At 41.6% G+C, this 26,469-nt stretch overlaps 1 protein-coding gene across 4 annotated transcripts in view; it reads right to left on the reverse strand.

Annotated features, from left to right (window-relative positions):
• Positions 1 to 26,469, reverse strand: part of CRLF1 (cytokine receptor like factor 1) — a 106,979-nt gene that overhangs the window by 34,548 nt on the left and 45,962 nt on the right. For all 4 annotated transcript variants that reach the window (XM_083158264.1, XM_083158261.1, XM_083158262.1 and 1 more), the window contains exons 2-4: positions 20,297 to 20,575; positions 7,673 to 7,802; positions 5,842 to 6,011 (exon numbers count right to left, since the gene is read on the reverse strand). In XM_083158264.1, the coding sequence (XP_083014390.1) occupies positions 5,842 to 6,011; positions 7,673 to 7,802; positions 20,297 to 20,575 (579 nt within the window). The remainder of the gene's footprint in view (positions 1 to 5,841; positions 6,012 to 7,672; positions 7,803 to 20,296; positions 20,576 to 26,469) is intronic.

Genomic DNA, 26,469 nt, shown 5'->3' on the forward strand with positions numbered 1-26,469 from the left:
GTGTTCATTACAAACATCGTTTGGCTTTTCAGCATTCAGTGACTTTTCCACCTGGTCCTGTAAACTGCCGACAGGCTCTGTCGACTCCGGGGTTGACTACTCCCTGCTGCGCATATAGTGACTACACCATCTACGTCCTATACTTCCAGCAAGTACCCTGGGGCTCTCCCTCACCCGTCAACACCACGGTTGACACTACAAGTCGACACCTCCTGCAGTTCTCAGATTGCACAGCTACCTGTATCTCTTCAGTGCGATATCCCTAGCGGGCCTGTGTCCAGAGGACCAGGGCAGGGGGCCGCGACCTGCCTGTCAGACGCAGCGAAGTCCAAAGTTCCTTGCGGGACTCCCTGGTGAATACCGCTGGCAGGTTAGACTCCGCGCCCCTGTTCCTGGTCTCCGTCAACACTCTGGTTCACTGTGCTCTGCACCCCAGTGCATGTCCATACTTAAAGCACCAGCGTTCTGCTATCCAGCGCCCTCCACTGGCCCACCACGGTCACAACCGGGAACACAGAAAGCCCCAGTGCTGACAGTATCTCTTGTGGCACATATAAAAGAGGAGAGCAATATTAATTATATGAAGGAGCTCTTATCCTAAGTAAATACAAAAATAGCTAAAATTTAGCAATACCTGTAATGTATTTCTATTTGACTGAACTATGCAGATATTTGCAAAAGCAACAAGCCCCATCAGTAAGTAATGGAGAGAAAAGACAATACAGTAACTATACCAATTGTCATCCCATTCACTACCAAACTAAGGGCCTAATTCAGACCTGTCTGCTAGGCTGTGGGTACTCTTTTCTATACTTCTCTTTACTTAAATTAAATGAAAGCATTATTTTGCAAACATAATTTTTCTACAAAAACACATTTGAAAATCCATTGACATTAAAGCTTAAACTAATGCATTAGACATTCTACACTTCTTGTTCCTCCTAGTCTAATGGGAGGTTGATTGTAGTGCATATTTCTGTTTCTATGGAAGTTCTGCCAGTGCCACAGGATGATATATTTTACTACTCCTGCATGCTGGGACTTGGAGAACTACAAGTCCAAGCATGCGGGGCATTATTGGGTCTGCTTAGATTTGTAGCTCTTGTGAATACTGGTGAGAATAAATTAGAAAAAAAAGATACAAAGACATAGAGAAGTAAAACTTTTTTTATACACACACTCACCTACCCCCATACTCACCCATGATCCTCCAAAGGAACGGCTCCTCTCCCCGTTCCATCATGGGATCATGGTACAATGAGTATGTGTGCATGTGTGTTTGTGTGTTCATTAAAGTTTTACTTTTCTTTGTGTTTGTGTCTTTTTTGTACATTGTTTTCACAGTAGAACTACAAGAACTAACTGACCATTTAATGCCCCACATGTTGGGACTTGTAGTTCGACTGTGAAAAACAATGTATTTAAAAAAAAAAATTACACTACAAGAAAAAGCCCAACACCCAAAGCCCAGGGGTCTCGGAGACAGCCCCGGGCTTGAGCCCTTGAAGAGTGAAGCCTGGGAGGCCCCTTTGTTGGGGAAGTCCCTACTCCCCCAGGAACCCCATCCGGGTCTGACCAGCCACGGTATTCATAGTTCAGCAGGGGTACCTTGTATAAAATGTGTCCCCCGGCTGTGGCATGACACCGCTGGCTGTTGGAACCTGGTACTGGTTCCAAAATACGGGGGACCCCCAGTCTTTTTGACCCAATATTTTTGGAACCAGGAGCAGTTCAAGATCCCAGTGCTGGTTTCCTAAATACGGGGATCCCCACGATTTCCTCCCCCCCGTATTCTGGAAACCAGGATGGGCTCAATGAGCCCAGGGCTGGCTATGCTCTGGGAGGACCCGATGCCGTTCTTTTTTTACAGAATAATGCACAGATCTCACTGATCTGTGCATGGTTCTGTCAAACTCTCCAGGCTGGACATGGTTCTATTTGATTTGCGATTTTCAGTAATTTTAAGGGTGCAGTTTGACAATTTGCACCCTATTACATTTGCAATTTTGGTGCTTTATAAGAGAAAACATCTGGATGTGATTTTGAAAGTGCATTTTTTTTAGACAGGTCAAAACATGCAAATTGTACTGCATTACTACATGTGCGATTTTCTGTAAACGTGCGATTTTGTCTTTTCTATACCTAAAAAAATCACACCCTATTACATTTCGCGCCCAGCCTCTAAAGTTTGCTGGTTTCGTAACCTCTGTTTAAATATATAGAACATCATTATAAGATACACATCTATAACATAATACAATTAACTTCCTCATGTCAAAATCTTAGCAGCAAGCTTTTGTACACAGTTCTCCTCCCTCTTATGTTAACCAGTCTAAAAGCCAGATGCACTAACCTTCAAAGTGATAAAATGGAGAGTGATAAACAACCAACCAATCAGCTCCTGCCTGACATTTTCCAAACACAGTCTGTAACATGCAGATAGGAGCTACAAACAGTGCCGAATTTCCCATTAGGCACGTGAGGCACGTGCCTAGGGGCGGCTCATGTTTGGGGGCGGCACTTGGATGCATGTGATAGTACTGTCAGCCTGAAATGTACCAGTAACTGCAAAATATCCACTGCACTGTACCATATTCCATCTTGAATAGAGTGTAAATGAATAGGACATGCAGATATTGCCCCTGTAAGTTGTCCTACTTAGTAAATATGTATACATAATAAGAGAATATGTTACAGTTGTTGGCTTTTTTATTATTATATTAAATTGGCAATCGTTAAATGAGGGCTTATAACTAATCAATAAAAATAATACAATTAGGCAGGGGGGCGGCCATTAATGTTGTGCCTACGGGCGCCCTCACCCCTAAATCCGCCCCTGGCTTCAAAGTAATAACAGTTGTACACATTTGAGAAAAAATCTGCTTTGGGAGCAAATCTGAATTAGAAATTTACTAAAATGGTGGTTCTATTTCAGATTAGATGTTGCTATGGGCAACCAATCAGATACTATCTATTATCTTCTAAAAGGTGATAAAGATAAAAGAGGTACTTGTGTAGTTTCATGGCAGCAGTTACATAGTTAGCGTAGCGTCCCTGTCAGAATCAGCGTAGTGTTCCTGCGGCCAGCGTAGTCAGCGTCCCTGTCAGATTCAGCATAGTGTTCCCACCCATTTGCAGCTAGCCGGAGCTTATGTAGTTGGCATAGACAGTCAGTCGTCCCAGTCAGTATCAGCGTCGTGTTCCCGCCTGTTCGTGGCCAGCTGGAGCTTAAGTAGTTAGCGTGGTCAGTCAGCGTTATGCAGTTAGCAGAGTCAGTCAGCGCTTTGTGTGGGAACCATTGACCATTTTAACCTGCCTTACATGACAGGTGTGAAAGTGTTCCTGAAACACCCCCACTATCCACGCCAGCCCGAAGCGTGGCGAGGGGACGCAGTGCGCATCCTCCTAACCTGTTCATACCCCCACTATCCACATCTGACAATGTAGTGTAGCCTGTGAAACTACACAAGTACCAAATAAGATTCTGATTGGTTGCACATAGCAATATTCCATGTGAAATAGAACTCCCATCTTAGTAAATTTCCCCCTGAGTCTAATTAAGACTTAATCGCAAAGCAGATTTTTTTCTCAAATGGATACAACAATGTGCACTGCAGGTGGGGTAAATGTAACTTGTGAAGAAAGAGAGATATTTGTGGGGGTTATTTTGTTTCTGTGCAGGGTAAATACTGTCAACTTTATTTTTACACTGCAATTTAGATTTCAGTTTGAACACACCCCACATAAATCTAATTCTGTCCGAATAAGGTTATTTGCGGCGACAGTATCTACATGAAGTATTTCAGTCTAGGACTCTCACAAACACGACTGCGTACACTTATTTTTTTAGTCACATGAGTCCTGTCAGTATTATCTCACATCCCTCTTTAATTTAACCATGGAGCCCATGGCCAACATCATACATAATTATATTCCTGTCTTGTTTTAAGATGTAAAATACACTGATTTATTTTGCTGAGCAAAAAGCCACACGTTTGGCTACCCTTGAGATTATCTTTTTTGGCTCCATTTCAGGTCTAAAGATAAATTGCTATTAATATCTACTTTCCTTGGAGATCCTGGCGTGAACCTCTGTCACCACAACTTTCCTTCAGGATTTCAGTGCTTTAAAGCAACAATTTTGCTCATTCTTAACCAGCTATTTTTACATATTTAATTCTCCACTCTTCTTCTGCCATGAGCTCTATTAATCTCTATGCAACACTGGAGTTATTCTCCTTAGAGGATTGGTTACATCTTATTTCCTTAACAACAAAGTAACTCAGTATCTTTAACTTCCCTTTCCCAGTTGTAAACAGATTTGCAGTTCATTTTATACCAGAAAATATTACACAAAGAATATAGGGCCTTATTCTAGTTCACTCTTTCTGACAAAATCCTTCTTAGATGGACAAAACAATTTACACTGCAGGGGGTCAGATGTAAAATGTGCACATGGTTTTGTCCATCTAAGAAGGATTTTGTCAGACAACAGAGGGGGAGATTCTCTAAGAATCTCCGCCCCCCTTCGCCGCCCATCGCATATTTAATTATCGCATATGCTGTAACATATGCGATAATTAAGGCAAAGGACAGCTCTTGCGTTAAGAGCTGTCCTTTGCGGTGAGAGTCGCCGGGTCCCAGCAGGTCCCGGCGGCTCTCCCCTCCCTCCCACACCCAGAGCTGCTGCTGCTGCGGCGGGCTCTCCTCCTCCCTGCACCCGGAAGAGGATCAGTGCAGGGAGGAGGTCACAGGTCCGGGCAGCACTGCGCTGTGCTGCCCGGACACAGGTGAGGGGGCGATGCGGGGCGGTGGGGGGTCGGCGCGGGGCGGCGGAGGGTTGCGTTAGAAGCCCATTGGCTTCTATGGGGCATCGCCAGATTTTTCTGGCGATGCCCCCCGCCGCGATAACCCGGCGGGGGATGCTTAAAGCATCCCAAAATGCGGTAAAAACCCAGATAACGGGGTTTTTACCGCATTTTTAGCTTAGAGAATCTCCCCCATTGTGAACTAGAATAAGGCCCAGTGAGTGAGGCATAGGATGGATGTATAATGCATTGCATATTGTATGAGCTACATCCCAACACATCACTAATAGCATGTGTAGTGGCATTTATTATTGTGAATATAAAAGCAAAGGACAGCTCTTCCAATGATTGTTGCCCTTTAACATATAAGGACTCCAGGTTTATGATCCTTTAGTTCCCTCTCTGGGGAGTTCTGCGGAAAGAAGCCCATAGGTTATTAAATGCAATGCTATTTAGAGATCGCATTGGCTACCTGATTTAAGTTCAGCTTTCCAGAGCTTGATACATATGGGGATTCTCTGAGTTTTGACCAGATCTTGCTGTTATTACGTCTTGCGCTTATACAGCAATTTTACAAACATCACAAATAAATGGATTTCAACACGCAGCGCTACAGACATTTGATACTGTAAATATATGTCCTGCAATATACAGGTAAAATAGTGGATGTTTTTTTTTTTTTTGCTTTTTAATAGATGTAAATTTGCTTATAGATTGAACTATTTACCTAAATTAGTTATGATTTAATAGAAAACATGGGAAACAGCCATTACTCCCACTGGTATGCTTTTGCCACAGACAGCTAACATTTGCTTTAGCTAATGATAGCAGGATCACAGAGTATAGCACATACATTATATACAGAAGCAATTATTTTCAAAGCATCTTGCATAGCAAACACCATTTCACTCTTTCCGATGTGAAACTCAATGAACATGTTGTTTTGATATTCAAATAAAAGATCGTGAATCAATATTTTTTGCTTTACTAATTATTTTCACAGACAATAATCATGTGCTTTATTGTATCTTACCCACATCAAGAATGTCCAGGGTTATTATGTCAGAGGTTGTGGATCCCAATCTGTTTGAAGCCTCTACCCAAATTTCATAGGGTGTAAAAAGGGCCAGATCCTTGGGGATGTGGCAGGAATACTGCCCCATGGTATGATATTCTACACATGTATTGTCTCTGCCATACCACCTGAAAAATATTCAAGTCATCTATTACTTCTTATTCATTTGCTGATTGTACATTTTTATTTATTTCATTCTAAAAATACCATTTTCTATATACAGATGTGTTCTCATATATCTCATATACCTAGCATCTTTGTAACATTCAGGGAAAGTGTAATGTAAAATATTGTGTTGAAACCAGGTTAAACCACAAGGTTGAAGAAGCAGTGTCTCCGGAAGATTTATAATACATTCCATCCTCTGGGGTGAATTTTATTTGAGTATAGGGTTTCTAGGTTTGTCTTCTTAATGTGTTACATCAGTGCCTGTTTATTGTTACCAGTCCCTCTTGCTTTTTGGAAACCTGTTTATCCCAACCCTTGTTGATTATGTTGATGTTTTCTTGTTGTGGAAGAAGGAATATGAGTTAATAGGTTATATGTTTTAGCTGGACGCACTATTCTTAATTTGATTTTAGGACAATGGGCCTTATTCTAGTTCACTCTTTCTGACAAAATCCTTCTTAGATGGACAAAACCATGTGCACTGCATGGAGGGCAGATGTAAAATGTGCAGAGAGAATTAGATTTGGGTGAGTTATTTTGTTTCTGTGCAGGGTAAATACTGCTTGATTTTTACACTGCAATATAGATCTCACTTTGAAGTAAAACCCCACCCAAATCTAATTCTCTCTGCACAAGTAACATCTGCCCCGCCTGCAGTGCACATGGTTTTGTCCATTTGAGAAGGAATTTGTCAGAAAGAGTGAACTAGAATAAGGCCCAATGTTCCAAAGCTTCCTTACTGAATAAAACACAGCCCGTCTATACATACTTTTCTGGAGACGAGAATACTAATTCTTCACATCAATGCATGTTTTTGTTGGTTATGTTACTAAATACTAATCCTGTTCTCTTGCATCATCTTTAGATTATATTTAAAACTATTTCAATTTACTTTACGTCTTGGAGGTGAAGTGAGGATATTAACCACAAAGGAGTGAAATGCCTGCTGTGGTCTGACCCGGGTAGAATAGTAAATATTTCAGTAAATACTGTTTTAGTCACAATGGTGCTACATATAAAGCTGGTCACAGTATACCAGAGACGGTAGGTTGCAACTTTTGAATAAAGGAATTAGTACAACCCATTTACAAAGTTTCAGCAGATTCAGAATATTGGAACATGGTGGAACATGAATGTAAACTATAAAGAAGTGTATCTGAGATCTGATTCAGAGAGTTACACAAAGGAAAGGGTGTGGTATAGCACCCCGACAGTCGGGATCCCGACAATTATTAGCCCGACGTCGGGATCCCGATTGCCCAGACTCTGACAGCGGGGGAGCGCAACGAAGCCCCTTGCGGGCTCGCTACACTTGCCACTCTGCGGGCACAGGGGCCCGCTACGCTCGCCACCTATTCTATTCTCCCTCTATGCGGGTTGTGAATCCCCACAAGGGAGAATAGCCTCTGGCCATCAGGACCCCGAGTGTTGGGGTTTTAACACTCAGGATTTTGACGTTGGTGTAATGACTGTCGGAATCCCAACTGTCTGTGAGCCAACCGGCACCCAAAAGGAAAAGGGTCACTATAGAAATTGTGTGGCTTTCTCTAGTATGAACATTACCACCTGGTCAGTGTTTTTCACTTTAAAAAATATGCTGATTTTATATTCAGTAATATACCTGAGTTTGTACTTCAAAGTGTAGTTAGTGTGTAGGTAGGTCTCCCCTTCGCTCCCAGGAACCCACTTGCAGGTTAAGTCTTTCATGTTCTTTGACCAGCATGTAATATTGGTTGGTTTTTCTGGTGGCACTAAATCATAGGGAGAAAAAGTGCAACATGTTAGAAAGCAAAACTTATTTTCAGAAAAACTTTATAATTCTGATTTCAAGACATATTACTCCCATTTGCCTTATTATTTTAACTAGAATATGCAAGCATTTGTGAGGCAATCAAATGCAGCTGTCTCTAAAGCAGACTGTAAAACAATACAATATAGGAGATTAACGTGAACTGAACATGTTACTTGTATCAATAAGTGGCCTCTGTATTCACATATGTGTTACCGCAGTTATTAACATTTCATTTTGCAGCGGATATTTCCAGTTTTGTGCTTCCCATGCATTGTCACTCACCAAGTGAATCCCGTAGGGCCAGCAGTAGTGATAACTGCTCTCCCTGCGGTTTGTGACATTTTGGAGGAGTTTTTCATATTTGTGAAAGACTTCTAAGGGGAATCTGACACTTTGAATGCATACAGTCAGTGGCATCACAATGAATGTTATTACACACAAAGAGTTTAATAAAAGTGTGGTTGGAACTTAAAAAAAAGTTTTACAAACTTTATGCATACACACATCATCTGCCACTGACAATGTTATTAATGGAAAGTGTATACTGCAATTTTTATGATTGCACAGAATTCTGCCTGTCTTTTTGTGATCCAAAACAATTGGCCTAGTCTGCCTAATGATTGCTTAAGGCAATTGAATGTTTTTCTGTGGAACAAAATCTGCTTTTAATGGAGTCTGAAATGTCTATATTGCCAGTATCTAGACAAAGCCAACTTGAGACTTGCTTTAACTTATACTAAACTAAATGGTGAAATTCCCGTCCCTGCTCAATTAAAATAGGCCTTTATGGTTAAGAGAAATGCAGAAAAACAACTTAATGGAAAATGCTTAAACGGCTTTCACATCGCAAAATGCAGTCTCGTTGGGACTTTGAAACGGTTCAGTCCCAGCACAACCCTGCACTTTGGGACGTTCACATCCCCTCAGCGAATTGCCATTATTGCCGGTTCTCTGACATCATCCAGGGGCACGGCAGGGAGGCAGCGCATCATCGAGGGCGGGGAAGGAGGCAGCACTTAGAGCTGGCGCTGCTCCAAGCGCTGCCTCCTCCATAGTGTGAACGGGAAATGGGTCGCTCAACCGTTTAACCCGTTCACATCGCACAGCAACACGGCAAAGAACCGATAAGAACTCTGCTTTTTTACCGGTTCTAATTGCCGTGTTGCTACCTGTTAGTGGGACCCTGTAACCCATTCCACATTACACTTGTACCCAGTAATTAGTTGCGATGTGAAAGTGGTATTAGAGAGGTCAATGTTTTTTCAATGTACAGAGGGGGCAATTCAGACCTGATCAGTCAGGTCCAAATTCACTACCCCGGTTGGTTGTGGGGGTTTGCGTATGTTTGAACCTCCAGAGCAGGAGGGTCTGGCTCAATGGTGGGCAGGAAGGGGGCAAGCAGGGGACCACACAGCATTTGTATGGGCAAGTACGCAGGCATGTCCATTTCAGCCATCTCCGTCCAGGATATAAGTAAGCATAGAATTACTTTTATGCACAAAGGGAGGAAAAATCATTAGATGTGAGCGGCTATCGAATCATTTTTCCTCCATGCGCCTGCATAAATGTGGATGTATAAGCGTACACATCCACTAGCATGGTTCTGTTGGGATTCGCTCGGCGAGGGTGCATTCACCGGGGCAGCGTTTACCGGCTCGAATCAGGCCGAAAGTTCAGTAACTTACTAAAATGTCATGAATTGCCACAAACATTTTTCTGCAGGAAGTGGGTAATTAATAAATTAGACTTCAATTACATTATTTTCTTTGAACAATTTAAGGTGTTCTGTTGACCATCATCAATATGATTATTTAATTATCATAATATTACATTAACAAGGATTATAGTTGACTATGCTAAACTGAATTGTCAGTCAATTAATGGAGAGTTGAGCAATGGTGATGTCACTTCAAGTGATACAGGTTGAGTCTTTCATATCCAAAATGCTTGGGACCAGGGGGTACATTTACAAAAGGTTGATTTTGGTAAATTTTGGGCTTTCATGGCTAATACACACATTTACTAATGTTTAAAAATTTATATAAAATTAATCTGTTAGTGTGTTTTAACCCTGAAAGCCCAACATCGATTAAAGATGAATTTTAATCAATCAATAAAAATCAATTAAAAAAACTAACAAAAATGATATTTAGTAAAGGTACCCCCAGATTTTGGAATATTTTAGATATTTGGAATTTTGGATATGGGAGACAGAGCCGTAACTACATGTGCCAGCAGTGCCTTGCCCACAGCGCATCTGCGCTACTGGGACACACCCAGCGAGGGGGTTTCTGCGGCAAGGGTGGCTTGTTTTCGGTGAGGATCACCGTAAACAAGTCAGCTCGCTAGAAAAACCAGGTCGCTAGAAAAACTGATTGAGGTGAAAAAAAGTGCAGGGGGGTTAGTTGAATACTGACCCGTGAGCTGTGACGGCGAGCTATCGGCACTGCTCGCCGTCACAGCTCGCCAAAGTGGTTTGTATATACACTTTGCAGAACAAGGAAGCGCAGAAAAGGTGCTGTCCCTGCTCTGCATCTTACATGGCTGCTGCAGTCGACTTGGCAGGGGAGGGGGCAGAGCTACATGGCTTCCTGATGGGGCAGAGCTACACAAGAACCCAGCAGGGGCAGAGCTATGCGGGACTTGAAAGGGGGTGGTGCTTATGGGACAGGCTACAAGACAAAAAGGGGAGTGGACATAACATTTCCATGGAACCAAGTAAAGGGGGGTCTGGACTGCACACCCTATTTTTACACATAAGAGGTTCTATCATGCAGAGGCTGATAAAAAAATATAATGTATAGTAAATCATGACACCAACCAGATAGGGCAAGCTCCCACTAGCCACATGGAACCTGATCAGTGGGATGTGTTTACAAGCAGCATGTCAACAATTTGCCAAGCACCAGGGCTAATTTTGGTCACAAAATTTATTAAATAATGGCAGTTTTTCTATAATCTTCACCAAGATAGCCCCTGGTAAAAATCCAAAGAAATCTATTGTCAAGCACTAAAAAAGCCACAACTTGTTGGAAAATCTGAGTCCATCAACCTAGGAAACAATGTTATTTTAAGCAAGTTTATTTTGCTAAAATAAAATAAAACACATCTGACATACAGACACATTCCTCAGAATGAAATAATCTAACATATTACGTATGGATGTGTGATGAAAGGTTTTCTTGTGTCCTGTGGTTTTTCTAATGGTTGTAGAACGAGTTTTAATCTCCTGTCATACCATTCTGACAACATGGTATTTCTGCACGGTATATAGTTTGATATGTGGATAAAGATAGTTGTACACAGCAAGAGGTGATTTCACACTACCCCATGTCCTCATAGAAGGGTTCATTACTTGTACAGAATTACAATATATCAATAAATATATCTGAAATGTGATTAGGGCTATTCCCCAGACAGTGAAAGCAGTGGAGATTGAGATCTGTAAGCTGTTTCATATTTGTTCTAAAATGTTTCCAAAGGTTAACTACTTAGTTCATGGGTCCTCAAACTGCGGCCCTCCAGATGTTGTGAAACTACAAATCCCAGCATGCCTTGCCACAGTTTTGCTATAAGGGAGTGTTAAAATTGTGGCAAGGCATGCTGGGATTTGTAGTTTCACAACATCTGGAGGGCCGCAGTTTGAGGACCCATGACTTAGTTGTTCAACTACTTGTAATAGATAGATAGATAGATATATAGATAGATAGATAGATAGATAGATAGAGAGAGACAGAGAGAGAGAGAGAGAGATAAGGTGCGTACTCACGGGGCGATATATCGCCGAGCGATATATCGCTCAGTGATATATTGATGAGCAATATATCGCTCAGTGTCTCGTTTTCATCAGAGACCAGAGTTGGTCGCTGATGAAAGGGAACCTCTGCCGGGGGAGCCGCAGAGGGAATCCGCTGGGAAGCCGCAGAGGGAATCCGCTTGCCGGTGCACACTCCAATCTCTGGCAATATGGTTGCTCAGCAACCATATTGCCAACAATTTTTGCCCGTATGTACACAGTTATAGATAGAGAGATATATAGATAGATAGATAGATAGATAGATAGATAGATAGAAGAGAGATTAGAACAAGAAGATAGATTTTGAATGAGTAAAAAAATCAGCACATAGTTTAAATATGTTCGTTAAGTCATTTACACAGACTTCAAGGATAATGGCTAAATATGTCATCTTGGTGCACATGTGAAAGGGCTCTATGTTTCCTGATGTTTTACATTATGTACTCAAGAAGCAGGGTATGTGCGTGAAAGTGTTTTGTGTGCTCTCACATTGTGTACTTTTATCCCCCCAGGGCTAGATTATATGTAATTTGGCACACAAAGGTATTATGTCAGAAAACAGATTCCTGGAATATACAATTGGTACGTGACCTTTGTACAATTACTATTATTACTATTTTTACAACTACAGTATAGCATCTATTCATATTTGCATAATACTATCTGACAAATGGCATGTGAGTAGATCGTACTATTTTATTATGTTAGGAGTGGGGTGGTACAGATAACAATGTTAAATATATATGTATATACTGTATATGTATGCCACACTATTTTGTAAAAGCTACCAGACCTGGTGTTTATTAATACTGGTAATTATACGGCCACTGGTACATGCATGCAATTATGTTGAATTGTAATTGTTTATAATGCCTGAACCTGCAGTAAAGTGTTGAAAATTAAGCTGGTACTATCCCCTGTTGATTGTATAGGGTTGCCTAGGTAACATAATTAACATATTGTGGAAGTGCATGCACTGCCTGGATCACACTTCTGTTATCACCATGTCATGAGGAAACCAAATAAACATTTGTTGTTATTTTTCTATTTAGAATTTTTCTAAATATTTTATATCTGTTATTTATTTTCTAAATAAAAAGTTAAACCACTTAGTGGAAACAAAAGCACAATCCACATATATCACAGATGAAGCTGAAAGAACTCACTTGGCTTTTTCTACAAGATTTCATTGCTAAATCATGTCAATAGGTAATCTTCTATCATTGCAATAAGCACTGAATGAAAACATCCCTGCATGTTGTATACCAGCTTATAGTTGATAGTACTTAATTACATGATATAAAATCTGTGTAATTGTATTACAGGTCGAGTATCCCGTATCCGAGTATCCGTTATCCGAATTATTCCGAAATACGGACATTCCAGAAAGTGAAAAAAATTTTTTTTTTTGCTAAAAACTCACTGGGGACATTTGTAACAGCATCACTGGGGACATGATATGTAACTGGCACTATATATGTGCAAGACAATGATTGCTTGGCATTCAAATTCAGTGCTGAGATAGTACACACATTTTGTTTCACGTTTTGAAACCTTGTTTTTTGAACAATTAAAATATATTTGTGTGTATTTTATGTGGTAATAAAATATATTTGTGTGTATATTATGTGTTTATACAGCATACATGCAAGATACTTCAAAATACATCATTGAAATATTAAAATATTCCGAAATACGGAATAATCCGTTATCCAAAATTCTCCTGGTCCCGAGCATTTTGGATACGGGATACTCTACCTGTACCTATTTGCAGGCATGCGCAGAGCCATGAAGAGGGGTGTGCATAACACACACACACCAGGGTTGCCTACCTGACCCTCTCCATGAGGGAGAAAATGCTCTGTTCCTGGACATCCCTGGTAATGTATGATTGCCATCATCTGTGGGGAGCTGGGTAATTGATAAGAAAGGTGTCTCACCACAGGTGATGGCAATCATACATTACCAGGGAAGTCCAGCAACAGAGCATTTTCTCCCTGAAGGAGAGGGTCGGGTAGGCAATCTGGACACACACACACACCTCCAGGAGATTGTAAATCATCAATGTGTTTGTAAAAACTGTTTTCTAATACCCCTTTCACATCGCACTTTTAAAACGGTAAATTGCCGATTTTTTTTTTCATTTTAAAACGTTTAAGCCTGCACTGTGAATGCACCAGAGCCGATTTACCGTTTAAAGTTAACTGGTATTTCGAACCGTGTAAAAAGCAGAGTCCTACACGTTTCCTTGCCGTTTTTTGAGCAATGTGAATGTGTACAATGTGTCTGAAACGGTATTTCAGGCAAACAACACAAGCTACAGAGCAGTGATAGGCTGTCCCCTTTAAAATGACAGGCAATGTTGACACTCTGGCTTGAAACGTGTTCGGGTTGAAACGGTTTGACTGCTATGTTGAATGAGACTTACCCGGTATTTAAAACGGTAATCTGCGGCAATGTTAAGGCTCTGACCCGTTTTAATTACCGTTTTAAAATACCGGTTTTTAAAACGTGTCGGCGATGTGAAAGGGGTATAAAAGTGTTCTGGTAGCCATAGTAAAAAAAAATCAACAAACACTTCACCATGCCTTTGGTGATATCTGCAGTAGTGTGAATGAGTGCTGCTTGGGGAGTGTGGTACCCTGGACCTTCCAACCTTCATCTAACTCTGCTTTCATATCACATTATCACTCTTCAATGCTTTGTACATCTGCCCCATAGTCTGTTGCATGCCCAACTATCCAAACACATTGATTATCAGAAAAATCCTCAATCCTAATTAGTTACAATAATGGATGTTCTGTAGGCCTATGGATTTTCAAGCAGTCTTTTGATGCACAAATGGATTGAACTCGGTACAAATCAGAATGATGCAGATTGTGAGCGGGTCATAAGACGATTGTGTAACACGCTCACGATCTGGGGAACTCACGAGCCGCTCACAATCTGCATCCAATCCGGGCCGGATCCGATTGCGACCCGTACCCATTTGAATGGTCATTTACAGATCCTACCTGCTGTAGGTAGGATATGAGACCCGCGGGGCCATGCAACGAATCGAGACCGGCTCAGAAATTATATGAAATGGCCCAAAACATGCCCAATTTACATACAATTGGTCGAGATTATATCTAAATTGGGTAATTTTGGGCCAAATCGTTGTGGTGTGTACCGTACATTAAGCTGGCCAAACATCAGAAAGACCTGCTCACAATCATGATTGTGTTCAATCTTCCCTTCAACTCCCTGGCAGAGTTGGTGGTTTTTGGACACACAATGTACTCACAATTTGCACACAATGGGCGGGATGTACTAACGGGAAAATGCGGTAAAACACCCGTTTTACCGCATTTTCCTATGTATCAATACCCGTCCGCCCCGTTTTCGCAAGGGAGGGTATCGCCACCCTCTGGGTGGCGATACCCTATAGAAGCCTATGGGCTTCTTTCGCCGCCCGCCGTCCGACGTCCGCGCGCCCACCCCCTCCCATCCTCCTGTGATCATCTCCTTCCCCTGGTGTCACAGCCGGCAGGACATCCGGCTTCAGGGGGGAGGAGGAGACACAGGAGGACGCTGGCAGCCGCCGGGAGGTGACGGAGACCCCCGCAGCCAACATCACAGGTATCCGTTACCGCAGCCCCATGCTGGCCACATATGTTAGTACATATGCGGTAGCATCGCGGCGGCTGCCGTGCGAAGGGCGGAGATGTATGTTGATACATCCCGCCCAATCTGTGGTACAATGCATACAACCAAGGGGTTCAGTGGTCACTGGCAGGGGTTAATGTCGTGCTGCAGGTCAGACGTGCTGCTGTTTAGGTTCATACAGTTGATAGTGAGACGGCCGTCGTATGCAGCAGCTGGATCGTATGATGGATTGTGTGCACATCGTGTGCACAAAAATCACCTATTCATGAGTCTGGGACTGCAGGGGAGTTGAAGAGAAATCTTGACACAATCATGATTGTGAGCAGGTTACACTGGTGTTGATTGGTTCCCACAAATTTAATCATAGAATGTGTGTGCGTGTGGATGTGGTAGGGAATATAGATTGTACGATCCACTGGGACAGGGACTGTGTGCGATATACAAATAACTGTAAAGGTGCCCATACATGTACCAATTACCCGGTACTTTTTGTGCTAAATTAGCATCGCATGCACAACGATGCTATTTTAGCACAAAAAGTACTGGGTAATTGGTACGTGTATGGGCACCTTTAATAAATAAATAAATAATACTGTATATTCAGTTTTAGGTAGAGATGTATAAAAGGGTGTAGAGCAATCATCTTCTATGGGGCCCAGCCGCTTGGGAGGCCCAAGGCCCAAGCAGGCATCCCTGCAATTATTTGAATTATTTGAATTTTCGTTCTTCTTTTTTCTTTTTGTTTTAATTAGCAGTGTGGCCTTTCTATTTCTCAATAGTGAGGGATGTAGGAAGTGAAATGTAGACAGGGCCAGCCGCATAGGGCACCATGATAGAGGGCGCTGAAGCTGCCATCTCCATTTGCCCCACTCTGCAAGTGACAGCCTGCCTCCTCCCTTCTCTATTGTGTGGAGAGAGAAGGACAGATGCAGTACTGTATATAGTTAAGCCGGGGGGGGGGGGGGGGGGGGGGGATACTAGACCTAGAAGTGGTACTTCTACTTCACCCATCCTGCGCTTGTAATGTCTTGCTCTCAAGATCCTTAACTGTGTGTGCTTGTGACACCCAACCCATGCAAGTGACAGCCTGCCTCCCCCTCACTAACTTGTGCATAACTGTCTCCTCCCCTTGTAGTGTCTCTCCTGCTTGCTCCCTCTCACTCTCTCTCTCTCTCTGACATTCTCTCTCCCAGGCACTTTCTCTCCTTCTCTCTTTGAGACTGTCTCTTTCTCTCCCTCTCTTTCTCATTCTCCTGGACATTGTCTTTTTCTCTCTCTCCCTGACACTGTCTCTCTCTCCCATTCTCTCTCCTTTTCTCTATCCCTGACTCACTCTCTCTCTCCCTAACAGTCTACTTCTCTCACTGACAATGTCTACCTCTCTCTTTCGCTCTCTCCCTGGCACTGTCTACCTCTCTTTTACACACTCTTTCTTCCTGACACTCTTTCTCCCCCTCTCTCCCTAACACACTCTTATATCTTTTTCTCTAAATGACACTGCCTCTCTCTCTCTCTCTCTCTCTCTCTCTCTCTCTCTCTCTCTCTCTCTCTTTCTCTGGCACTATATCTCTCTATTGCTCTCCCTGACATTGTGTCTCTCCTTCTTGCTACCCTCTCTCTCTCTCTCTTGCACTCTCTCTATCTGTCTATCTCTCCCTCGCTTTTTCTCTCTCCCTTCCTGACATTCTCTCACTCATTCTCTGACACTCTCTATCTCCTTCTGTCTCCCTGATTCTCTCTTTCTTCTCCTTTTCATCTTTCTTTATGTCTCCCTAACACTCTCTCTCTCTCTCTCTCACACCTCTCTTTCTCATTCCCTCTTTTTCCGGGAAACTTGCTTTCTATCCCCTTGCGAGAGGCCCTATCAAGACTTTGCTATGGGGCCTGCGATATCAATCCTTTTATATCCGTCCTGTCCATTATAGACTTACCACATTATTGCAGCCACTGTCTTTGAGTTTTCAAAATCTGATCATATTAATGTATGGTTACTTATGCCAATATTCTATAAATAAATATAATAATAATAATGATTGGGAAAATGATACTACTAATAAAGTATAATAATAAAAAATAATAATAATTGGAAAAAATAGGATTGGCGTGTGTGTGTGAGGGGGGCTAACACCCATGAAATTGTTATGACAAGTGTAACATGGAGACCCTGGCTGGTGGTTTTTGGACACCCTAAGCCCTGCTTTAGAGCAGCTGCAACACTTTCTCTTATACTTGTTTGCAAAAAGAAATATTTCCCATTCTGTAACATTTATGTTTATTTTACAAGTGGTTGGTAATGGAAACTCTACTACAATAAATAATTAAACCCAATAATCCAGACATCTCTTACTAACTGACTGTAATAGCTCCTTTGAAATGAATTAAACAAAGATAACTTAAATTGTCTCCTCTCACTGCATAATTGCTGGGTGAATCGTCTCATGTCAGGATATCAAATATATTAACTTCAATACAGACAAGTACAATTTTAGGATCAATGTCTAGTTCATATGAATATAGTATGATATGGTTGACTTGGCATTAATAGACAAATGGCACGTCTTTCCCTGTTATGTTTCCATCTGCCTGTCACTGTAATAACTCTATATTAAACTAGGCAGTTCCTTTTCTTGACGATTAAGTAATTAAATACATTTTAAATACAAAAACAAAATCTCTTAATTTTTATTCATACGGCTCTAGTCTCATCGAACCTTCAAGGTGATAATTCTATATTATATATATATACTGTATATAGCGTGGCTAAGCAGTGGCACTCCTCAGGCTTGTTACAGGTTAAAATTCCTTCATTATCGCCGGGGCGATAATAAAGGAATCTTAACCTGTAACAAGCCTGAGGAGTGCCACTGCTTAGCCACGCTATACAGATCCCGCCAGGGATATTCAGGGGGCACCCCAGCAAGGTATCAGTTTGGAGAGAGGAGTGCCGGACATCTATATATATATATATATATATATATATATATATATATACGGTATATATATACGGTCAAAGGAGGTACTCAGTCTCAGACAGCCTCAAAAGCTGAAATCACGCCGTCTCCACGCTCAGTCTCGATCTCTGTCTCCAGACAATCACACAAGGTGACGTTACTGCGTCCACCGTATACCTTGCGTGACGCCCAACGCATTTCGACAGAGGTCTTCATCAGGGACAAAGACCTCTGTCGAAACACATTGGGCGTGGCTTATACGGTGGATGCAGTAACGTCACCTTGTGTGATTGTCTGGAGACGGAGATCGAGGCGGAGCTTGGAGACCGGCGTGATTTCAGCGTGAGAGGCTGTCTGAGACCGAGTACCTCCTTTGACCGTGTCCTGTGAACTCGTCCATTCCTACATCACATTACAAGCTTGGCAAGCTGTTATACCCTAACCCACATGTATGTGAGCATATATTGTCAGTAAAGGAACTGTGTTTTATCTTGCTCATTGTGCGCTTTTCCTTTCTTTGCATACAATTCTACGCTGGACCCTGGTTGAGTCCTGGAGAATAGCTGCACAGATGAGGCAGGGGAGACCCGACGTTCAAACAGGCTGTCGTCACCAAGCCCGCGCTAACGCGTTTCGTATTCGTCAGAAGTTCCTATACGAAACGCGTTAGAGCGGGGCTTGGTGACGACAGCCTGTTTGAACGCCGGGTCTCCCCTGCCTCATCTGTTCCTGCTAGGACTCTCAGAACGCCGTGTCCCACTTTGTGTGAGCCCGACGGGATACCGATCGTGTCCGCAGCGCCCCGAAGGTGGTAGGAGAACAGCCTGGTCTTTGTTATTATACACCTTGTGGTACCCAGCCCACACCTGTTTTATTTCTGGTACGAGTCCACCTTAACTGTACTGGAGCATTCTGTTTTATGCTTATTAAAATATATCAGTTTTACACTATGGAGCGCTCCTCTGTCATTATGTTTCTACAGATTGTTGTTTGATTCCTTGGGTCCTGGAATCTTGCGGAGTGAGCTGCAGTCCGGATTGGGACTTAGTGTACCTTTTAAAGGGTTGGACATAACCTTGTGCTAGCTGGCTGTGAGGACCGCAAATTAGCGCTGGATTGCTACACCTGTGCACCTTTCCAAATATATAGGTACTTGTTTAGTTTCACGGCGATAGCGTCTCAGTCGCGGCAGTGTCTATGTCCCAGATGTATCAAGCTTTGACCAGTGATAAACAGCCAGCCAACCAGCTTAACTACCATGTTACAGGCTGGGTTTGAAAAATGACAGATAGGAACTGATTGGCTGGTTATTTATCACTCCTCACTTTATCACTTTTTGGGGGTCATTCTGGTTGACACGCAAAGTCAACTAAACACTGCACGCTGCCTGCACGAATGCCTGCCTGTCCCCCCTTGCACTGGGAATATCGCGCACGCATGGGAATGGATGTTTTGCATAAACATCCATTTGCAGCCTTGTGTGTGGGGACAAAATCATTTGATGGTCAAGGACCATCAAATGATTACTTAAATGCTCGCAAATCTAGTCAATCTATGGTGATTCAGATTTGCAGTAGCCACATGGCGGGCAACAAGGCGGGCAACTGACAATCGGGGATGTCAGCTTCCCCCCCCCCCCCCCCCCCCCGACACCCGCTGGGTGTTCCCATGGGCTCGACCCATGCACGCCGCCTCATGCCCCCTTCCCATACTGCTCTGTGCGAGCAAGCCAGCGACTACAAAAATCGCAGCGTCTGTTCGCAAACAGAGCCTGCACAGTAGCAAAACATCATGTTCGCACGGAGGACCGAATAAACCAGAATACCTCCTTAGAGTACTGCCCTTTTTTTCCACAGAGAAAAAGAAGCGTAGCATTAATAAGGCCCCCACAATGCTTATCCCCGGAAACTATCTGGTTACAATAGCGCAAGCTTCTTTTAAAAGGACTTAGTTTCAAAAGCTGTGTCCTGGGATATAAAGAAGCCTAGAATATTATCGTGTGACATCCATCTAGTTTACCATGCCTGTGTTTTCTAAGCCTGAGAATCAAAGACATACATCCAACATATAGACACGAGCCCGCCAGGATTCTCCCGTCTCTGCTGTGACACACCAGGTTATCTCCTGACTGCTGCTTGGATCCATTCAGGTTGTTCAAGACCACACTCAAGGCTGTGCCGTTCAGAATCTTATACAGCTCTGCCGGGAGCCTTCTCCCATTAAGGGTCCAGAAAAGGTCCTCTGCTTTCAGGTTTAAGTCAGAGTCCACTAAGCAAGCTGCTGTTAGTGATGATCCTATCATTAGGGTTGGGTCTTGTGGGGTTATTACAGCTGGATCTGTAGAAAAAACGTGAATAAACACATTACAAAACTGTGTGAAGATGTGTTAGGGGGTTTTTCAGAGGATTTAGGAAAGCATGCACAGATTTCAACAGTTTTAGCAGAGTGGGGATCCTCTTGGTTTCGCAACAGCTTCCAATGGCATGCTTTTTGTATGGCTCTGACACAATTTATAGTGCATAGTAACCAAGAACAAAGGTATTTCTAATGTCTCTTGTCATAATGAAAATGCTGAATTTCTGGAGTAAAGACCATACTCATTAATGAAATGTGATATTATTTAGTGCAGTATTTTGCGGTACGTTTTGTTAACCTGCTTATTTTAGTTACAGAACGCAAAGCCTCAAACTATATAATAATGTTGTATATACCATAACAGATCACAATTATAGGGGAAAAGGAGGGGTGCTAATATTTCTTCGCAGTGCGTAATTGCGGCTTAAGAAATATGCTGCACATGTCTGTTTTCCATATTTTATTTTGGTTAGCACTTACAAATCTGTGTTTTACAATTATTGGCAGCTGCTAGGACACAGATGTGGTGGTTTTCATACTTAAACACTGTACTATTTGATTTAAGGTTGACAAATTCAAAAACACATTGCTGTTTCTATCAAAATGCATAGGATATTGCCAATGACGGAACCATATCACAAAGTATCTCAGGGAGGGCTTTGCCCAGAAAGTTCAATGCTATGAAAGATATTGAGAATATACTGTAAAAGAAAATTTTCATCCATATTTATAAATCCAGTACTGAAAAGAACTACAGTAACAACCCCATTTTACAGGTGACTCTTACATAGCCATAGAAATGATGATATCTCTCAGTGAATGATATAAGATGTAGATGCCAGTCTGCTACATAAATTCTAAAGGCTGCCATACATCTACAGATCGATTGTCAGATTGGGCTGGTTGGAACAAAAACCTGGTAATGGATGAGAGTAAATGACAGTTGACCATTTGCTTTGAAATGCTGGAAAACTGCCAAAAACTGTCATTCATCCATTACCAGGTTTTTGTTCCAACCAGCCCAATCCAGTGGTGCAAGTAGAATTTTTTTCTCGGTGGTACTAATAGCCTCCACCAAAAATGGGCGTGGCCATGTGTCATGAGGGGGCGTGGTCACACAAAGCTAGAGAAATGACTAAATGACAATAGTGGCTTGGCATCAGGAGACAAGGAATGAGAAACAGGGAATGTCAGGGGGTGGGTTGGCTCTTGCTTGGAGGAGTGACGGGCAGCTTGTGCTTACAATTGTGGAGCCTGCTCTTCATGCTGTCGTAGCTGCTGATGCCTGTTGGTGTGACAGGCTAAATCAACAGTAGCCGATAGCTGCATATAGCACCACTCATAACGCTTGGTGGGCGGGCTGCGGATGCATTATATTTAAACTTAAAATAAAAATAGAAATGACAGTGGGTCAGTGGGTAAGTGGTACTGCGTACCTACAACATATTTCTTACAGGTACTCCGTACCACCCCGTACCACCTTACTTGCAACACTGGCCCAATCTGACAATCGATCTGTAGATGTCTGGCCACCTTTACACAATTCATAATGCAGTATTCAATTGGTTTTTTTGCTAGCAGCCACTAGAGGGCGCCTAAGAGAGTTTTTCAATTGTAGCTCCATTCGCTTCTGGCATTTCAGCTCACACCCCCTGGGGTCATTAGTTTGGTCGGGTTTAGCCGCTATAAGAACGATTATTGAATCCCCCAAAATCCCATCATTTTAGACATGAAAGCAGGTGTGATATATCAGTTGAATACAGCCCATAATTAATACAATGTGATTATAGATATTTATGTTGTGATCACAGTAATATTATACCGCAGTGAAAGCACTAGCAGACTGGTAGACGAAAGAGTAGCTGCATTTTATTGAAAATTAAACATTTCCAACTGTCTCCAGCTACTCACAAGCACAGTTCCTTAGTTTGGACTAGGGAATGCAGGAATGTGGTTCAAATGTGGTTATATTGTGGTTTATTATGCAAATTGAGTATAAAATACAGAATACAAGCAAATGATTTACACTATGTTCTTAAAGTTCTATCAGAGCAATGTCAACAAATGTGTATTAACAGCTACAGTACTTAACCCAAACTCAGTTCACCATGTGTGCGGCAATGTTTCTTTCATAGCCTACTTCCTAACCTATTTAGTGATGTGATGCAGCTGCCAAATCAGATGTCACACCATTATTCAAATATTTCTGAAAAATACACCAGAATCATGAAGGATTCCTGTATAAACATGTTCAAAACCAAATTGAATTAAAGGTAATTTGTTTCCTTTACCAGTAAAATGTATTTCACATTTAACCCTTATTTATTTTTTTCAGATTATGTTAAGGTTTTCTATTTCCATAAACTCTTGTGACATATCCAGTCTGAGTTCACAACACACAGTGGGGCCTATGCAGGGTTGGAAGTACTGTACAGTAAGTGAATAAAAATAAACTTTCTTACATAAGATAAACCTCTGCATATGCAGAATCTACAGCTGTTCAACCTCACCATTATTGGACATGTGCACCTCCCTATGGCAGAGAGTGGTATCACTATTTGCATGTGGACAGCACCGGGTATCACCATCTGAGGAGGATACACCAGAATGCCAGCTCCTCGTCAGTGACTGGGAGCCAAGTACTTCACTGGGACATTATCACACCCCCAGAGCTATGAAACCAGGAAAATACAACGTTCACTGTCTATGAGGCTACCGTATTACCCTTTTTGGCCACCGGGTCTGTTTAGGGAACAGGGTGACATGGCTCCTAACAGGTATAATTGTGAATATTTGAAGTTTTGCATGGGCTGTAATTGCATGAACATGCAGTTACAGTACTGACCTTTGTCTATGTGAGAACGATTCTTCCCACCTCAGTATTCAGTCATAACTATTGATGCACCAAATGTGCTTAAGAATCTGTACAGATGGAGCCTTCTTCAACTAGCCTTCTCTGGAGAGCTACGGTGAGCCACAGCTCTGGCTTACTTAATCCTATTAAAGGCTAGATGAGGATCTATCTGTCTGCTGAATTAGTACAAGATTAACTGCACTATTGAACGTAAGTCCATCCTTGCAATAGCATACCTCCCAACTTTTATTCAATGTGAAGCAAATCCTTGCACCTCGGAGGCATGGTGCTTGAAACAATGGATGGAGTCTTGAGCTGAGGGGTGCATCATATTGTGAAGGGGGTGTGGCCAAGCATCACAATCCCTGTCATCGTCATTTTGGGGGTGTTCCCTGAGTAGCACTGAATAGATGTAAAGCAGCTGTGATTACAAGCTCCCCCAAGCTGTCCCCCGCCTGCCCTCAGAGCACTGCGACCAGAAGGTGGGACAGTGGGACGTGATGTAAGGTATGCAAAAGCCCCAATATAACCAATATACTTTGTTGCATTTATACATTTACCTTTTTTTTTTTAAATCTGTCAACTTCTTCAATATACAAAGTTTGTACTGAGTGTTGATGTTGAACAAACCTGATGACATCAAATCTATTTCTGCATATCTAACATCAGTAATGTGAACAAGACTACTGTGATTTATAAAAGTAATCTATTTTATGATAGAATTTAAACTAATAATCTGCATCAACTAATAATCATAGCTCATAAATTGGGTGCAAATCTGGCTCTGATACTTGCCAGGGACTCCTCAGCCATTTACCGGACCGCACGTCCCTGATCAGTATCAACTAATAATCAACTAATTATGAAGTGATTGCGCACATTTGAAAGTGTTCCATTCTTATCCTGTACAAACCTTCTTTTCTAGAGTAAATGGTCTTTTTTTAAATAAATAAATGATCAGTGACACAAATAATCCATACAAAGGCCAATTTTTACTAAGATCTATTTCAGATGGGATGTTGCTAAGGGAAATCAATGAGATACTATCTATTATCTTTTAGAAGCTGCTAAATAAATTAGTAGATCCTGATTGGTTGCCCATAGCAACATCCCATGTGAAAATGAAAATCTGATCTTAATGCATTTTCTCCAAACTATTGGATAAACAATGAGCTCTCATATGAATGATGTACATGACCCCTTTCACAAGTGTTGTCCAGTAAAATAAGTCTGTATTGTTGTGAATGTAGATACAATGCATGGATAAAGTAGCTATACCACACAGATGTGTGATTGTGTTGTGCACTGCATTGTATCACCCATAACAGTGGGCATTTGTAGTAGTGCTATACACCCATTGGCAATTTTTTTTGCATTTTTATGTATTGTACAATAAATTGTTATTGAGTACATCCAGTGCGCCCAGGGTCCTTTTTACATAATTCTGATATCAACTATCACATAGTAATAAGCTTTACTATGTGAAAGGAGTATTAGTAAAGCTTAAGCTAACTGTCTTACTCATACCCAGCCCTCAAATGCCTCAGGCCAAATGTCATTCTGGCATCCTCTTTACAAGTGAAAATCTTTCATTTGTATTTGTTTTCAAAGTGAAACTCCAGTAGGCAATACACTATAAGCAGAGCTGCTGAAATGAAGATATTTATAGAATTTAACAGAATGTCTTGATTTTCTCTTAGTAAATATATGACTAGAAATATAAATGCATGCATGAAAACACACAGAATCTTACACAACAGAGATGTAGATAGTGGATTAACTGTGCTTCTTAATTAGTATCAGCATGGAAGAATTATCACAAAATAGGTATAATTAAATAACATATTTAATATAAACAATTATACAGACATAATGACCGGTCATATAATGATTAAATTCACATAAATAGACTATAGACTAGTATATATATGAATATAATCTATTCATGCCCCCACAGTGGCGAAAACGAGGGTGTGGCCTCGCAAGAGCATAGTGAATAAAGGCCATGCCCTTAAGATGTTTGGTGCGCCTTCGGTGTGTGACAGCATCCCTCCTCGTACCTCCTCAATGTTGGTGGTATGCCTAAACCTACTGAATTAGTGATAAGACAATGCTTATAATAAGATATGTTTATTTAGCTATATTGGTTAAAAACCCTATAGAAATATGTCCCAATAAAAACGTGGCGGTCCCGAGAAAAACGGGACAGTTGGGAGGTATGAAATAGTGTGCTCAGTGTAATGAGGCACAGTGCCTAAAGCATGTCGAGCGCAGCGGTGCACTTTTTTAGTGTCCATGTCGCCTGTGCCGACATTTGGGTAAAAAAGGGAAAACCCTATGTCGATCTCTTGACTGTCAACCTAACCCCATGTCGACCTTCAGTCATGTCTTTCTTCATGCATGTCGACCTAGTGGTGTTGACCTAATTCTTGTCGACCTATTATAGCTGTCTATCCATGAAACATACCAATGCATTGCTAACAGGCTCCAAATTCGTTTTTTAAATCAAGTTACTGTATTGTTCTACAATGTCGTATTGATTAAACAGGTTTTATTTCTATCTCTCTTATCCTTGTTTTGTATTTTTTACTTCTAAAAGTAGGGTTTCATTGCCATTGTTCTTATTTACCTTGAATCAATTTTCTTTTATACAAAGGTCCATATAGCTCTCTAAATATTCTGTATTATTTAGTAGTTTAGTCTGCCATCTGTTGGTGTTACAAAATGCTTGCATCCTCTAAAAACTTTTTTCATAAAACAATAACTATAGTTGTATTGACACATGAAATCAATATCCCTTTTATCCACTTTCTCTTTAGTCTGTAAGAAATATAGCTTAGCACATCATGTACGTAGGACTTTTCTCTAAAGGTTATGTCAGACAAGAGTGTTTGGAGCGCTCACTGCATCTCACATGGCCCTTGATGTGAAACAACAGAACAATGCACAGGTATTGGGGAAAAAATATTGTTAGTATTATTTCTGTTAGCTTTTGAGGCTCCATATTGCTCCACAGCACCAG

This window comes from Crinia signifera, chromosome 1 (assembly GCF_055691185.1).
Source record: "Crinia signifera chromosome 1, ASM5569118v1, whole genome shotgun sequence".
Classification (NCBI taxonomy): Eukaryota; Metazoa; Chordata; class Amphibia; order Anura; family Myobatrachidae; genus Crinia; species Crinia signifera.